Source organism: Schistocerca serialis, chromosome 8 (genome assembly GCF_023864345.2).
Source record: "Schistocerca serialis cubense isolate TAMUIC-IGC-003099 chromosome 8, iqSchSeri2.2, whole genome shotgun sequence".
Taxonomy (NCBI): Eukaryota; Metazoa; Arthropoda; class Insecta; order Orthoptera; family Acrididae; genus Schistocerca; species Schistocerca serialis.
In genome coordinates, this window is record NC_064645.1 from 590,339,084 (window position 1) to 590,356,784 (window position 17,701).

The 17,701-nt window shown below is 44.6% G+C and overlaps 1 protein-coding gene across 1 annotated transcript in view; it reads left to right on the forward strand.

Moving 5' to 3' along the window:
* The first annotated feature begins 412 nt into the window (after positions 1–412).
* The window catches only part of LOC126417140 (proline-rich protein HaeIII subfamily 1-like), a 45,829-nt gene continuing 28,540 nt past the window's right edge, over positions 413–17,701 (forward strand). Inside the window, exons 1-3 of the mRNA XM_050085036.1 lie at positions 413–475; positions 11,555–11,729; positions 15,637–15,972. Coding sequence (XP_049940993.1) covers positions 413–475; positions 11,555–11,729; positions 15,637–15,972 — 574 coding nt within the window. The remainder of the gene's footprint in view (positions 476–11,554; positions 11,730–15,636; positions 15,973–17,701) is intronic.

Genomic DNA, 17,701 nt, shown 5'->3' on the forward strand with positions numbered 1-17,701 from the left:
GTACTTTTAGGATAGATCTCTACTTCATAATGTACTGTTTCTTTTTTTTCAGCTCATGTGCTAACTGATGAAGAGATATCACGCATACTGATGCAGAATGTTCAAATTCTGACACTGAGGATGACTTAGTTGTTGAAACGAATCAACAGCCTACGATTTCTGACTCTGAATGTGATGCTAATGACGAAATAGAGTCTAAAAACATTGAAGATGTAACAAATGGTGGTGTTGACAAATCCACAAGAGGTTTGAGGTGGAGAGCTAATTGGTTAGTATCGTTATTGATTTTCAAGAACAGTATTTCTGTTTGTTTGTTTCTTTATTTGCAACAAAAATATGTAAAGTGTCACAACCAATTTAAAAAAAATGTTGGTTTAGTGACAACCCATAATTTGTTCATTTCCATTCCAGCATGCCTGAGATGGGCCCTTCTGTGGAGAACAAACAGGAAAGTGATTCCAGTGGGCCTAAAGAGGTACTGTAATCTTTCATGGAATACCTTCCAGCTGAATTTTGGGAGCTTGTGGCGTATCAAACAAACCTGAATTCTGTTCAGACTAGTTCACTTAGTTTGAAAACAACAGCATCAGTAATTTTGCGTTATGTTGGGATTGAAATTATCATGGGGACCTTGAAGATACCATAACCAAAAATGTATTGGTCCTGTCTTCTTCGCTTTCCTCTCATTCCTGACGACAAACTCAGGGATGGATATCACAAACTTAGAAGTAATCTGCATTTTGTTGATAACCTAAGATGGAGAACCAGGGGCTCAAGGATGCAGCAGCTTTGTCTATATAACTAATGAATCTGGTAAGAAGGCTTCAGTCTTCGTGCAGCCACGTACGGAACAGCATTGGACCGCTCACACTGAACATGCCACGATATTATAGGAGAAGAACGCGTACCCGCCTTACAGTGTATAAAACAATAGACAATACTGCTGTTAATACTTCTAACTACGTAGGTGCGCAAGTCTTGCTGCATGGTACATCAGTGTTCTGTGGTGGAGTTCTTAACTTTACCATTACCAATAAAGATACCCTGCAGCATGGTAGCGGATGGGTAACCGTGGCCCTTGTCCGTGGACCAAAAGTCGACAAAGTGGCAGGCCTTGAAAGCTTTAACAGCTGTGACGTCATCGCATACCGAACATTTCATGTCGCAGAGATCTACAATAGAGACCTGGGTAAATCATATTACCTGCCGTCAATGCCGTTCGTTCTGAGGACCAGGAATCATTTTAAAATAAATGAATCCGAATCTGTGTTAGTGTGGGTCAAAGGTGCTGACCATTGTAAAGAAATTAATCTTGTTGGTTATCTCACCCATTATCACAGAAATTAAACAAAATTTTTCCCTTTCCTATTCCTTACCAAAAAATTATTACTTACAATATTGCATCAGGCACATGCGAGAAACTCTGTGTGAGCGATGACCGTGGTCGTTACGTAACTACTAATCGCACTGTGTTCACAAACATGACAAGGTAAATGAGGCTTTTGGTCCATGGACAAGGGCCACGGTTACCCATCCGTTACCATGCTGCAAGGTATCATTATTGGTAATGGTGAAGTTAAGGACTCCACCACAGAACACTGATGTACCACGCAGCACGACTTGTGAACCTACGTAGTTTGAGGCATTAATAGCAATATTGTCTACTGCTTTATACACTGTAGGGCGGGTACGCGTTCTTCTCCTATAATATCGTGGCATCTTCTGTGTGAGCGGTCCGATACTGTTGGACCCGCGGTTGCACGAAGACTGAAGCCTTCTTACCAGATTCATTACTTATATAGACAAAGCTGTTGCATCCTTGAGCCCCTGGTTCTCCATGTACGCTTGGTGGTTGATGGCTGACGCTACTAGTCAGAAATTTTCTAAGTCCGAAATCGGTGGATATCCCGTACGCGGGCTCTAGTCATACTCGGAGCACGCGAATCATTTGGCTTGTCGTCTTCGTAAGCACAGAGCGAAAAGCAGATACGTAATGACCACGATCATCGCTCACACAGAGTATCTCGCATTGTGTGCCTGCATAAAATTACATTGAAGCCAGGTCTGCGCTCCCCCCTCCCTTTTCATAACTACGTTACAAAAGTGAATCATGTAACTAGAGAGTCCTGCTCTGATATTGTACAATATATTCCAATAGGTACACGGCTAGTTGTTGAAATGCCATCCGTACTGAATAAATATCAATTAACCTATGCCCTCGATTGACTATTTCCTCCCTTCATCATAAAGAATAGGTGAAAGTCAGTACCACAGTTGAATGCTGGGCAATGAAAGTTAATAATAGCTCTATGCTCCCTTTTAAGCCCTGTATAGGTGCCTTCTTTAGTGGTTCTAAAAATCCATTGCGTTATCCGTTGCCTTCAAATTTTTACCGCTTGGTTAAACCCTCCCGCTAGATATTATTAATGCCCGGCAATAACATGCAGGGGCCTGTAGCTTTGTGGACCACACGAATATGTTAAGCCATCACTACGGAGGATGGCTTGCAGGAGCTGTAGGACATGGCAAGTCGGGTAATCTTCCAACCAGGTCGAGTTATAACTATACAACCGCTAGTACAAAGGTTACGTTGCAAGCTCACAGAGACTGTAATACATCACACGCTTCCCCTACGGGAGCGAGAGAACAAGTCGGGGCATCTACTCCTCCTGGGCTCTGGAATGAGAGCGTTTGTTACTTGCAAAATTCTTACACATATCTTTAAATGTTTGTATGTGAGTCTACTAAACCGTAGAGTTAGAACTGACGAGTGCAAGAGAAAGCTCTGTGGTCTTAGCAGGCAGTCCGCAACTGGGATTTGTTTGGTAGTCGGGCTGTTCAAAAGTAAGTATTACAGGCCCATGACGCGGATTCAATTCTGTTTCGCACTCAGGACAGATTTGAACCTTTGCCAAACTTTGCCGAAATAGAGTTTCTAGTTTTCATAACTTCGTCGAGCTACGGAAAGCGACAGTTCAGACACCCATCAATGTATTAAACACGGTTGCATTATACCGATGTACTGTAAACTGCATCCAGTGAAAGACGCAATGAAATTTGCAGCCGGAAAATGTGCGGGATGGGTCAACCAACCCCCTGTCCCAACTCCGCGATTTGCCTGGCAGGCAGAAGGACGACGGCCACTCTGCTCTATCCTTACCAGGTGAGCTGATGAAGAAGCCCGGAGCTGATCGAACAAGAACGGCAATGGCTAAATTATTTGAGAAAACCGTATTTATTCTACTCGACAAAGGATACTTTAAAATCAAATATGGTCCATTCCCGTGAATCAGCATTTGTTACAAGTAATGTGGGTAAGGGCCGTTGTAATTCTAACGGAAAGATCATTTTGCATGTATACAGGGTGAAACAGAATTCTCCGACATAATTTTGGAGGCTGTCTAGGGATATTTTCCTAATATTTAATATAAGGGACGCTCGATCTCCACTGGCTCTTTACAGAGTAATTAGAATTCCTTCAATTTCTTAGGCCTTCAACCACTGGTCCTTTACAGAGAAATTACATTTCGTTGGATTTCTTAGCCCTTGAACTGATATTGCACTGAAAATATCTTCACAATAGTGACAATGTCGACGGTAAGCGCTGTGTATCTTGTTTGAACACCAACTTATTCCATTCACTCACGTTAGTTATTGTTGACAACAGAAGGCCTACTTTACTCTTGGTCCTCAAGCCAGTATTCAGTACTGCTCGGTGAAGTCTCGGGTTGGTTTTCCCGGCAGTGTTGGTTGCACGTTAACAGCGATACACCACAGATTGGATATGTACCCTCATGAACAATCGGCCAATATGCGTCCCCATCTATGGGTTCCCTGAGCGCAATGGAAAGACGACACGGCGACGATATGCTCAGTTGTTCCCGCAGCAGCTACGCATCTGTACGTAGAAGCCCATGAATAATCGGATCCATTCGTGTTATACATTTTGGTGATTACCTTTTGCACCGCTGTTGAAGTATTTTCGTATAAACTGTAAGTAGGCTGTTTATGTTTCCTTATTGGCAACGTTATGTAGCGCTCTGTATGAAAATCACTGGCTGTGCTGTGTGCAGTCTGTGGCTAGTTTGCATTGTTGTCTGCCATTGTAGTGTTGGGCAGCGGCAGCTGGATGTGGACAGCGCGTAGCGTTGCGCAGTTGGAGATGAGCCGCCAGCAGTGGTAGATGTGGGGAGAGAGATGGCGAAGTTTTGAAACTTGTAAGACTGGATGTCATGAACTGCTATATACATTATGACTTTTGAACACTATTGAGGTAAATACATTGTTTGTTCTCTATCAAAATCTTTCATTTGCTAACTATGCCTATTAGTAGTTGGTGCCTTCAGTAGTTTGAATCTTTTATGTAGCTGGCAGTAGTGGCGCTCGCTGTATTGCAGTAGTTCGAGTAACGAAGATTTTTGGCGAGGTTAGTGATTTGTGAAAGGTATAAGTTAATGTTAGTCAGGGCCATTCTTTTCTAGGGATTTCTGAAAGTCAGATTGCGTTGCGCCAAAAATATTGTGTGTCAGTTTAAGCACAGTCATCTATAATTGTTCTAAGGGGACGTTTCATATGTCGACCCTTAGCCGAGGATACCTCACTGGAATCTTCTGATTTTTTTCTTGTAGTTTGTGTAATTAGTGTAGCTTTTGTTTATTGCTAGCGCGTAATTATACAGAGAATTTCCTTTGTAGTTGTAGTTTTTCATTGTTGCACAGTAAAACAGTTGTGGCATGCATGTAGATTTGCAGCAAGCATTTCGCAGCTGCGCTTGCAATTAACGAGATATTATTTTCAGTGCTACGTTATTGTGTTCTCTTATTTTTGCTCTTCAAATTGTGCTTTTCTGTGTTATCGTGTGAAATATTGTGACAATAATGTCGTGTGAAAAACGTAATACTAGGCTCCAAAGTAAACTGACAAATGACAGTGAAGACGAAAGCAGTGTGTTAGCGCCACCGAGTAATGAATTAACTAATGTTCAAAGTAGTAATTTGGTAATTGTGCATAGGAAAATGGAGCGGGCTGCAAACAATGGTGTAGACAGTGAAACAATTAGTTAACAGTGAAGCTGTATTTGGAAGTGATGTTGTTTGCTACTGTTATTGGTTGAGAATTTATTGAAACGTCCCCTTTAAACAATTATACAGGACTGTGCTTAAACTGACACACAATATTTTTAGCGCAACGCAATCTGACTTTCAAAAATCGCTACAAAAGAATGACCCTGACTAACATTAACCTATACCTTTCACAAATCACTTACCTCACCAAAAATCTTCGTTACTCAAACTACTGCAATACAGCGAGCGCCACTACTGCCAGCTAAATAAAAGATTCAAACTACTGAAGGCACTAACTACTAATAGGCATAGTTAGCAAATGGAAGATGTTGATAGAGAACAAACAATGTATTTACCTCAGTAGTGTTCAAAAGTCATAATGTATATAGCAGTTCATGATATCCAGTCTTTCAAATTTCAAACCTCCGCCATTTCTCTCCCCACATCCACCACTGCTGGCGGCTCACCTCCAACTGCGCAACGCTACGCGCTGTTCACATCCAGCTGCCCAACACTACAATGGCAGACAACAATGCAAACTAGCCACAGACTGCACACAGCACAGCCAGTGATTTTCATACAGAGCGCTACGTAACGTTGCCAAGAAGAAAACATAAACAGCCTACTTACAAAACAATATTATAATTCTCGTATCTAATCCTGATAAGTCATAATTACATTATTACTTTGTAACGAGCCATCAGAAACCATTGGTGTATACACCAAAATACTCAGAAAAGGTCTCTGGATAAACTCTGAAATTTTGTCTACTGATGTTTGGTTAATCCTGCACAGATGGCATGAGCTGTACGTATTTTCTTCTCCCACTTCTAGCGCAATGTGAGTGCGACCATTGTATGAGATTTAAAAACATGAAAACAGTTTTCTTTGTTACAAAAATTCTTCATCTATATCCAATGCATGGCAGAGGGTACATACCATTGTAACAGTTGTGTAGGTTTCTTAAGATGCATCCACATATTGTGTTCGGAAGGAATGATTGCTTAAAACGCCTCAGTCGGCGCTGTAATTAGTCTAAACTGTCCATGTTGTCCCTATAGGACCGAAGCGTAGGTGATTGTAGTATATTCAAAGACTCACTTAACGCTTGGTTCTAGAAACCTAATAACTAGGCTTTCTCCGGGTAGTTTGTGTCTGTGTTCAAGAGTCTGCCAATTGAGATTCATCATCTCCGTGTCTCTCTCCCACTGGTCAAAAAATGCGGATTTATATGTGTAGTTTTGTTTTTCAGATGACGCACAATTAGATCGTCTGCAGAAGTCTGAGGTTACTAAAATGTTTTCCATAACGTGATTACTATACGACAGGGGTCGCAACACACTTACCTGGGGCGCACTCGGAGATACTTCTGCACCCGTCGATGATCCTCCGTCCCAGGTAACTTGCTACGTCGTCCCTACAAAAAAAGGTGCACTTCGGACACAATTACACGCGACTGCACTTTTGACAGTCAGTTTAGACGTGGTATGGAAATGGATAAATATGGAGAAATACTGCATCTACTTGACTGCTTTGACTAATGGCTTTCAGGATGCCATGTAAAGAAACTGCGAGTTCGGTTTCACACTGTTGATGTTTTCGTTTTGTACTATGGCAAATTATGGATGAGTGTCGCGGATATGACAACATGTGTTGGGCGGCAATCATTAAAACAAAGGAGGTCTTCGTTTCGGCGAGTTCTCCACACGAAATTTTTATCTCTAGCCTCCACCTATTGCTAAAGTGTTTCGTTGACGCAAGTTTATGTAGGGGAAAATGATCATGTTAATAATATAGGGAAATCAGAGCTCGTAAGGGAGACTTAGCTGTTCGTCTATCCTGGGCGTGATACGAGAGTGGAACGCTAGAGAAAAGTGTCAAAGGTTTCTATGAACCCTCTGCCAGGTACTTAATTCTGAATTCAAATGTACTCATGTAGATGCAAGGGGAGATACATGCATCATTAAAGCAGGAAAAGTAGACTATGAACGTTAAAGGAAGTGGAACCAATGTTATCTGTGTACGTAAGTGGAAATGTCGTAGAACTTTTCTTTGGGTCATCAGTCTTCTGACTGGTTAGATGCGGCCCGCCCACCAATTCCTCTCCTGTGCTAATCTCTTCATCTCAGAGTAGCACTTGCAACCTACGTCCTCTATTATTAACTGGATGTACTCCAATATCTGTCTTCCTCTATAGTTTTTGCCTTCTACAGCTCCCTCTAGTACCATGGAAGTGCATAATTCCCTCATGTCTTAACAGATGTCTTATCATCCTGTCCGTTTTCCTTATCAGTTTTTTCCACATTTTCTTTTTCCTCTCCGATTCCGCAAGGAACCTCCACAATTCATGTATTATCAGTCCACCTAATTGCCGGCCGAAGTGGCCGTGCGGTTAAAGGCGCTGCAGTCTGGAACCGCAAGACCGCTACAGTCGCAGGTTCGAATCCTGCCTCGGGCATGGATGTTTGTGATGTCCTTAGGTTAGTTAGGTTTAACTAGTTCTAAGTTCTAGGGGACTAATGACCTCAGCAGTTGAGTCCCATAGTGCTCAGAGCCATTTGACTCCACCTAATTTTCAACATTCGTCTGTAGCACCACATCCCAAGTGCTTCGATTCTCTTCTGTTCCGGTTTTCCCACAGTTCATGTTTCACTACCTCAGGATGCTGTACTCCAGATGCACATTCTCAGAAATGTCTTCCTCATATTAAAGCCGATATTTGAAAGCCGATATTTGATATTCGTAGACTTCTCTTTGCCAGGATTGCCCTTTTGGCCCATCGCTATTCTCCTCTTGATAGCCTCTTTGCTCCGTCCGTCACTCGTTATTTTACTGCCTAGGTAGCAGTATTCTTTAACTTCATCTTTTCGTGACCATCGATCCTGATATTAAGTTTCTCGCTGTTCTTAATTTTACTACTTCTCATTACCTTCGTCTTTCTTCGCTTTACTCTCAGTCCATACAGTGTACTCGTTAGACAGTTCATTCCATTCAGCAGGTCTAGTAATTCTTCTTCACTTTCACTGAGGAGAGCAATGTTATCAGCGAATCGTATCATTGATAACCGTTCACCTTGAATTTTAATTCCACTCCTCAACCTTTCTGTTATTTCCATCAATGCTTCCTCGACGTACAGATTGAACAGTAGGGGCGAAAGACTACGTCCTTGTCTTACACCCTTTCTAACACGAGAACTTCGTTCTTGGTCGTCCACTCTTATTAATCCCTCTTGGCTGTTGTGCATATTGTGTATGACCCGTCTCTCCCTATAGCTTACCCCAATTTCTCTCAGAATTTCGAACATGTTGCACGATTTTACCTTGTAGAACGCTTTTTCCAGGCCGGCAAATCCTATGAACGTGTCTTGATTTTTCTTTAGTCTTGCTTCCATTATTAACCGCGACGTCAGAATTGCCTCTTTCGTGCCTTTACCTTTCCCAAAGGCAAACTGATGGTCGTCTAGCGCAACCTCAATTTTCTCATCCATTCTTCTGTATATTATTCTTGTTAGCAACTTCGATGCATGAGCTATTAAGCTGATTGTGCGATAATTCTCGCGCTTATCAGCTCTTGCTGTCTTCGGAATTGTGTGGACGATGTTTTTCAGAAAGTCAGATGGTATGTTGCCAGACACATACATTCTGCGCACCAAAGTGAATGGTCGTTCTGTTGCCAATTCTCCCACCGATTTTAGAAATTCTGATGGAATGTTATCTATCCTTAATCCCTTTTTTTTATCTTAAGTCCTCCAAAGCTCTTTTTAATTCTGATTGTAATACAGAGTAACCTGTCTCTTCGAAATGGACTCCTGTTTCTTCTTCTATCACATCAGTCAAATCTACCCCATCATAGAGGCTTTCATGTATTCTTTCCACCTATGCGCTCTCTCGTCTGCATTTAACAGTGCGATTCCCGTTGCACTCCTAATGTTATCACCCTTGCTTTTAATGTCACCGAAGGTTGTTTTGACTTTCCTGTATGCTGAGTTAGTCCTATCGACTATCATTTCCTTTTTGATGTCTTCACATTTTTCTAGCAGCCATTTCGTCGTAGCTTCCAAGCACTTCCTATTTAATTCCTTCCTCAGCGACTTCACCCTTTCTAGTGATGTCCATTCCTCTTCAACTTTACTGCGTACTGAGCTATTTCTTATTGCTGTATCTATAACCTTAGAGAACTTCATTCCTTAGTACTTCCGTATCCCACTTCTTTGCGTATTAATTCTTCCTGACTAATGTCTTGAACTTCAGCCTACTCTTCATCACTACTATGCTGTGATCTGACTCTGTATCTGCTCTTGGGTACGCCTTACAATACAGTATCTGATTCAGGCATCTTTGTCTGACCATGATGTCATCTAACTGAAATCATCCCGTATCACCCGGCCCTTTCCAAAAATACCTTCTCTTCTTGTGATTCTTGAGGACAGTATTCGCTATTACTAACTGAAATTTATTACAGAACACAATTAGTCTTTCTCCTATCTCATTCCTTGTCCAGAGTCCAAATTGTCCTGTATTTCTTGTACTCCTTCCTCTACAACTGCGTTCCAGTCCCCCATGACTATTAGATTTTCATCTCCCTTTATATCCTATATTACCTTTTCAATATCCTCGTACACTTCATCTTCAGCTTATGACGTCGGCGTGTATACCTGAACTATCGTTGTCGGTGTAGGTTTGGTGTCGATTCTGATATGAATAACCCTATCACCGAACTGTTAACGGTAACACACTCTCTACGTTCCTATTCATAACGAATCCTACTCCCGTTCTGCCATTTTGTACTGCTGTTGATATTACCCTATACTCATCTCACCAAAAATTCTTGTCTTCTTCCCACTTCACTTCACTGATCCCTACTATATCTATATTTAGTGTTTGCATTTTCCTTTTCAGATTTTCCAGTTTCCCTACCACGTTGAAGCTTCTGACATTCCACGCCCCGACTCGTAGAACGTTATTATTTCGTTGATTATTCAACCTTTTTCTCCTGGTAAGCCCTCCATTGGCGGTCCCCTCCTGGAGAACCGAATGGGAGACTATTCCAGGATCTTTTGCTAAAGGAGAGATCATCATTACATTTCTTCAATTACAGGCCACATGTCCAGTGGATACACGTTACGTGTCTTTAATGCAGTGGTTACCATTGCCATCTCATGCCGTTGATCTTTTGTTGATTCTTCCGCATTCAAGGGTAGTTTTTCACCCCTAGGACAAATTTTTTTATTTTTTTATTTCTATTTCTTTTTTTGTTTTATTTTACTTATTTATTTATTTTTTGGTGCGAAGCACTCGGGGGCAGGACTGCGGTCTGGAAGGACTTCTGGTTGAAGCTCTGGTAGATGTAGTTGGTGCTTGGGACCTGTCCCGAGACTGACTACACTTGCAAATAGTTTGGCCTGGGGAGCCTGTGGTGAAGTTCTTACTGTACCGACAATGTGATTTGAAACGTCTCGGACTGCTCGTTTGCCGAAGGTACACTTATTCGTTTTTGGTTTACCAGTCTTCACGTTTGGTATCCTTGTGCGCTCTGTCAGTGAGCTAAATTGGTCCTTGGTATGACCAGCAAACGAGTGTATCACACACTGGAATCGTGATTTCAGGACTCTGGTAGAGAGTAGATTGTGATTCATCTGCCTGATCACTAGACCTTGAGATTTCTGCATTTCTTTCGTGGCCACTGAGTCTCACCTTCACCGCGCACATCTCGCCAGCTGCAAGCTACATCGCCGCACGAAGCAAACAGGCTAACGTACTGCTGCTCTGGCATTGACAGGATGTACAGATCTCAATCCCTCGTTGCTCTCAGCTGCACCTATGTAGAGAAACTGTTATATCCTAGCCAGTAATGCTAACCGAGCCCGCTGCCAAAAGGTTGGCAGCATCAAAGTCCGGACGCCGTCCGCATAAGCAGCGCCAGCGATACAGGAAATCGCCGGGAGTCTGCGCGCGCCACCGCTGGCTTCTGGGTTCTTAAGCGCTGGAGTCGCGAGCGCTAGGACAGTTCTGTATTCGCCGCTCAGTTGTATACTCGCCACCGAATTGTGTACTTGCTAGTCAGTCGTGTGTTCATCGCAGCAGAGTTGTTGTTTGTCGTCAGCCGACGCTGACCTAGCCGCTCCGACTCGAACTAGACAGATTTCTGTAGACATGGAGTTAACTATTGTATTGCTGTATCTTCTTTAATAAAGATAAGTACCGACTTTTATTTAATCTGAGTGTTTGGGCTTTCATCTTTCTATTCACTGTTCCAGCGGACCGGTCGGCCCGCTATTAAAAGTGTGGCGGTGACTTCGTAAGCCGTTTCTACGGCGAATTGCTTGTCGCTACGAACACCGCCACAAAACTGGCGACGAGGACTTCCGAACTCGTGTGCAGGGCTGGTTCAACTTGTTTCTGGTTATACTAATTATAGCGATAAAATTTTGGGGGCTGGTTTAATTTGTGTTCACTATGTCTGCCGAATTACAACAGTTGATCTTGTTACAGAGTCAGCAAATACAAAGTCTGGTGGAAGCAATCGCCAAACAAGCGGCTAATCCTCCAACACAAAAGGAACAAGCACAGGCAGCACCACCTTTCCGTGCTTTTGATGCATCAAGAGAAGAATGGCGAGAATATTTCGCGCAGTTGCAGGCGCACATGACAGTCTACAAAATCACAGGTACTGAGCGGCAGCTTTATTTAATTTCCACTGCAGGCGTGGACGTCTATCGACTACTTTGTAAGTTGTTCCCGGAATCCCAGCCAGAAGCTTTAGACTATGACGTTGTTGTTAACAAGTTTGCTGAGTATTTCGAGTCGCGAGTTCATGTGGCAGCAGCCAGATTCAAGTTCTTCAGATTAAAGAAACTGCCACATCAATCTAATAAACAGTGGTTAACAGATTTACGGGGCCTCACCCGTCAGTGCCGATTTAATTGTGTGTGTGGAGCTTCCTACAGTGATGTCATGTTACGAGACGCTATTACTCAAAACATTGCAGGTTCTCGTATTCGTGCTGCTATCTTAAAGTTGCCTGACCCGTCATTAGAGACTGTGATGAACATCATTGAAGCCCAAGATACTTTTGACTATGCTGAGTGTGAGTTATATCAGCCATGTATTTCTCAAATTGCCTGTGCTAAGCAAGTTATGTCACGCCCGCGGCCCCACCGGCAGAGTCTGATTGTAAACACTCGCCGGCCGCTTCATATTAAACACATTCGTCAGCCGCGTGTGCAAACTGATAGAGTTAAGTCTTGCCCTAAGTGTGTTCTTGCTCATCCTCGTGAACGTTGCCCGTTAAGAAACGCGGTTTGTCACTTTTGTCAAAGGAAAGGACACATCCAGACTGTTTGTTTGCGTAAACGCAAGAACAATTCTAGTGCTGCCCAGCCCATGGATATTCATGTTCTTCAAAGCCAGCCCGCCCAGGAGGTCGCGTTTAGAGACTCTTCCACGGTTCGTGTGGGTAATAAACTTGTTCGCAATAAGCCACCCACCCAGCCCTCTGCTATGCGACCCAGGCGTAATTCAATCGCTGTAAAAAGTAATGTACAGACTGCAAGTGAAGCGGGAGTTGTTGTTCCACCCGCCCAACCCACGAGTTGTCGTAAGCAGCGAACACGCGCTAAACGCGCTGATTTTATGTCTTCCGCCTCCACTGCACCGATCCAGAGACAGTGTAATAAACTATTTGTGAAGCTACGCATCCAGGATAAGACCTTCAATTTTCAATTAGACACTGGTGCGTCTGTGACTCTCATAAATAGTGCTACGTATGCGGCTATCGGCCGCCCTAAACTTTCAGCGGCAAAACATTCTTTGGCTACTTACAGTGGCGAACAAATTCCTGTGTTAGGTGTATGTAGCGTGCCAGCCACATTCCGTGGCAATACAAAAACAGTTTCATTCACAGTGCTCCGTGCTACAGACAGTGTAAACATTTTCGGATTAGACTGTTTTGACTTGTTTGGCCTGTCTATCCAAGACAATGTGTTGCAAATTAATTCGGTTGTTGTTCCTCAAGATAGCATAACCGATTTGTGTAAACGATACAGTGACATATTTAAAGACGAACTAGGTTGTGCTGCGAACTTTGCCGCTCATATTACGTTAAAAGATAATGCTCAGCCTCGATTTTGTCGTGCTCGTCCAGTGCCTCACGCCCTCCGGGCGCCTGTAGAAGATGAACTTCGTCGTTGGCAAAACAACGGTGTTATTCAACCCGTTTCAGCGAGCCAGTGGGCTTCTCCCTTAGTTATTATAAAGAAACCGTCTGGCAAGTTACGTTTGTGTGCTGATTTTAAGTCGACAGTTAATCCTCAGACTGTCATTGATTCTTTTCCTTTGCCTAGACCGGACGAGCTGATGGATAAGTTAGGGGAAGCTCGTTTCTTTTCCAAAATTGATCTCCGTGAAGCATATTTGCAATTGCCCCTCGACGAGCAATCACAACAGTATTTTGTCATAAACACGTCGTTGGGGTTGTTCCGTTTTCTGCGTTTGCCTTTTGGTTGTGCGTCAGCTCCAGCAGTTTTCAGCGTTTTTTGTCCCAACTTCTGGCTAATGTGCCATCGTGTTGCAACTATTTAGACGATATTGTTGTGTCCGGTCGGACGCCTGCTGAACATTTCCGTAATTTGGAGTGTTTGTTTAAAGTGTTGTCTCAGGCAGGCCTACGTTGCAACATCGATAAATGTTCATTTTTCCTTACGGAGTTGGAGTATCTGGGACATGTTATTAATGCTCAAGGCATTCATCCCTCCCAGTCACATTTAGCAGCTATTCGTGATTTGCCCGCCCCTCGCAATCTGCATGAATTGCAAGCGGTTCTTGGCAAATTGACATATTATATTAGGTTTATACCTAATGCATCACAGATTGCTGCACCGTTGCATCGTCTCCGCCGTAAGAATGTTCCGTTTGTGTGGTCAGCTGATTGCCAATCAGCCTTTCAGCAGCTTAAAGAGGCTTTATTGGATGATCGTTGTCTGGTCCATTACGACCCTACCAAGCCTCTGGTGTTAGCATGTGATGCCTCTTCTTTCGACCTCGGTGCTGTGTTGTCTCACCGAGTCGGTAACACCGAACGTCCTATTGCGTTCGCATCTAAATTGTTAAACAAAGCTCAGTGTAATTATAGCCAGTTGGACAAGGAAGCGTTGGCTATTGTGTTCGGTGTCACAAAATTCCATCACTACCTCTATGGTAGACCATTCTATTTAGTAACAGATCACAAGCCCCTGACGTCACTGTTTCATCCGTTTAAACCAGTTCCTTAGCGGACATCTCAGAGACTACAACGTTGGGCTCTTTTGTTATCACAATACCAGTATGAGATACTGTATCGCCCTACAGCTCAGCATGCAAACGCTGACGCGCTTTCTAGATTGCCGATTGCTGCGGATGATGTCTTCGATTCCTCTGACGACTCTTGCCATCAGATTGACGCCGATGAGCATCAATCCCTCCGGGATTTTCCGATTGATTATCGTCAGGTGGCTCGTGAGACAGCTACGGATCCTCATCTGAGTTTACTCTTACGTTTTGTTCAACGTGGTTGGCCGTCCAAGGCAAAGGACATATCGGATCCTGTGGTTCGTCGCTATTATCCGCAACGTCATCTGTTGTCTGTTTCGCACGGAGTTTTGCTGTTACGCACCGAGAATGACCTGCTTCGTGTAGTGGTTCCCCAAGTGCTCCAATCCAAGGTCCTCGACTTGTTGCATCAAGGTCATTGGGGAGTGGTCCGCACCAAGCAGCTTGCCCGCCGTCATTGTACATGGATCGGCATTGATAAGCAGATTACGCAGATGTCTACCGATTGTTCGACGTGTGCCGAACACCAAGCTGCTCCGCCTCAACGCTATTTTGAGTGGGCACGCCCTGCCGGTCCCTGGCAGCGAGTACATATTGATTTCGCTGGTCCATATTGGAATTCTCGTTGGCTCATCGTGATAGATGCATTTAGTAATTTTCCGTTTGTTGTGCCCATGCAGTCTACAACGTCTGCACAAACTATACAGGCGTTGACTTCCATTTTTTGTCTTGAGGGTCTTCCAGAAGTTTTAGTGTCTGACAATGGTCCACAATTTACCTCTGCTGAATTTGAAAGTTTTTGTTCTGCCAATGGCATTCGCCATGTTCTTACTCCGCCGTTCCACCCTCAATCGAATGGTGCAGCGGAACGTTTTGTACGCACATTCAAGGATCATATGGACCGCCTTCGTGCTACGCACTCTCGTCAGGAGGCCCTCATCACGTTCCTGTCGTCGTACCGGACCACGCCACGCGACGGCCCTTCGCCTGCGTAGCTTCTCCACGGCCGTCGTCATCCCACCCTACTACGGTTGTTGCACCCCCCGGATCGACCCGCCGCTTTTGAGCATCGCACGTGTTTTCAGCGCAACGACGCCGTTTTTTTCAGAGTTTATCACGGTCGCCGTCGTTGGGAACGTGGTACCGTGATAAGTGTCCAGGGTCGCGGTTTTTATACTGTTCAAGGTGCTACTGGGTGCACAGGAGGCATCAGAACCAGTTGCGCCGCGCTGGCCGCCCGGATTCTGCCGCTCGTTCTTTGTCCACAGATTTGGTTCGCGGCGGGTTCCAGCCGCACCTTCCGACTTCGCTGCCGCCCCCAGGGCAGCAGCAGCAGCCGTCGCCGCTACCACGCCGACAGCCCGTCCCGTTGATGCCTCCCGCGCAGCTTCATCCGCGAGTGCCCCAGGAGGTCGCTCCGGCGCCTGCGGTCCCTCTTCAGTCGCCACCGCCTTCGGAGCTGATGGACGTCGACCCCTCAGCCGGGCCGCCTTCCCAAGCGGTGGCTGTGCAGCCTGTCCTGCAGCCGCTTTCCTTGGACACCCCCAAGGAGTCTGACACCGCAGCGCCTTGTCCGGCGCCCACTCAGCAGCCGTCGACGCCGCGTCAGGAGACGCTGCCTCTATTCGTGGGTCCCGACGCCCCGTCGCGTCCGGTACCAGAAGCTGCGCCCGTGGTCACAGGCGTGCACCCTGACCTCGGTTTTCAGTCGGTGTTTCCCGAGGCCCCGCGCAGCCAATGCTGGGGTGCGGACCGGGGACTGCCACCGACAACAGTCTCCGCCCCGGTCTCTTCTGTTACGCCTGCGGCCAGACCCCTCCCCCGCCGTCGACGCTCGAAACGTCATTATTCAACGACGGTGCGGCGATTTGGGGGGGGAGGAGTGTTATATCCTAGCCAGTAATGCCAACCGAGCCCGCTGCCAAAAGGTTGGCAGCATCAAAGTCCGGACGCCGTCCGCATAAGCAGCGCCAGCGATACAGGAAATCGCCGGGAGTCTGCGCGCGCCACCGCTGGCTTCTGGGTTCTTAAGCGCTGGAGTCGCGAGCGCTAGACAGTTCTGTATTCGCCGCTCAGTTGTATACTCGCCACCGAATTGTGTACTTGCTAGTCAGTCGTGTGTTCATCGCAGCAGAGTTGTTGTTTGCCGTCAGCCGACGCTGACCTAGCCGCTCCGACTCGAACTAGACAGATTTCTGTAGACATGGAGTTCACTATTGTGTTGCTGTATCTTCTTTAATAAAGATAAGTACCGACTTTTATTTAATCTGAGTGTTTGGGCTTTCATCTTTCTATTCACTGTTCCAGCGGACCGGTCGGCCCGCTATTAAAAGTGTGGCGGTGACTTGGTAAGCCGTTTCTACGGCGAATTGCTTGTCGCTACGAACACCGCCACAAAAGAAACTACATTAGATTTGATCAATTGAAGTCTGCTCAGCGTGAGATCAATTCAGGTTGCGTTTTCCACATTTTTAGGGCCAGGGTTCTTGACTCATTTATGCCACTCAGGATCCTTTTCCACTGTAGTAAAAAAAAAAAACACCTGTTAGTTGTTTATGGTATTCAATCAATAACTTGGTTATTATAATTTATGTCTGTTTTGCTTTCGAAAAATAAATGTTGTTAGAACACTAAAATTACGCCAACACAATTATTTAAAGAGTCCCCACTAGGGTTTCCTTTCAGGGATAATCATGTCTGTTCCCATTCTCGAGAAAATATCTGAGGTAATTTTAGACTCTCCGCTACGATATTGGCGGCTACGAGGCACGTGCGAGGCTATTGCCATCTGCTATGCGAAGTGTGAAGCTGTCTCGTTTTTCTCTTCTTCGTGTACTGACGATACAAAGCGAAGCCTGGTTTCAGGAAACAATGTTATCTATATTATTGAATGTATTCGATCTCTTATTACAACGTGTTCACCTTACAATTGCCGTTTCAGCTCAGTGCCCTGCGAACTGATGAAATGTTCCTCTATTGGTTGTTTCGAATGGCGCACGAGTGATGTAACCGCGCTCAGTCAAAATGTTAAGACGGTTCCTGAACTGTACTTTCTGTAAGTGCAGCAAGTAAAAGAAACACCCGCTCTGTTAGCTCACGACTACAGGAAAACAATCGAAATGAACAATACTACGGGTGCACAATGCAGCTGTACACGTAGGAGACGACGGTGCTTTCGGTTTTAATATATTCTAGAGAAAAGCGTAGGAAACAAAAAAATATATAAAATAGAATGAAACTTATGTTGCTGTCTAATAACTGAAGCGAAAGTGTAATAAAATATTAATATCTTCTTCACGACAGAAGTGTTCGAAATTGAAAGAAAACTGTTGT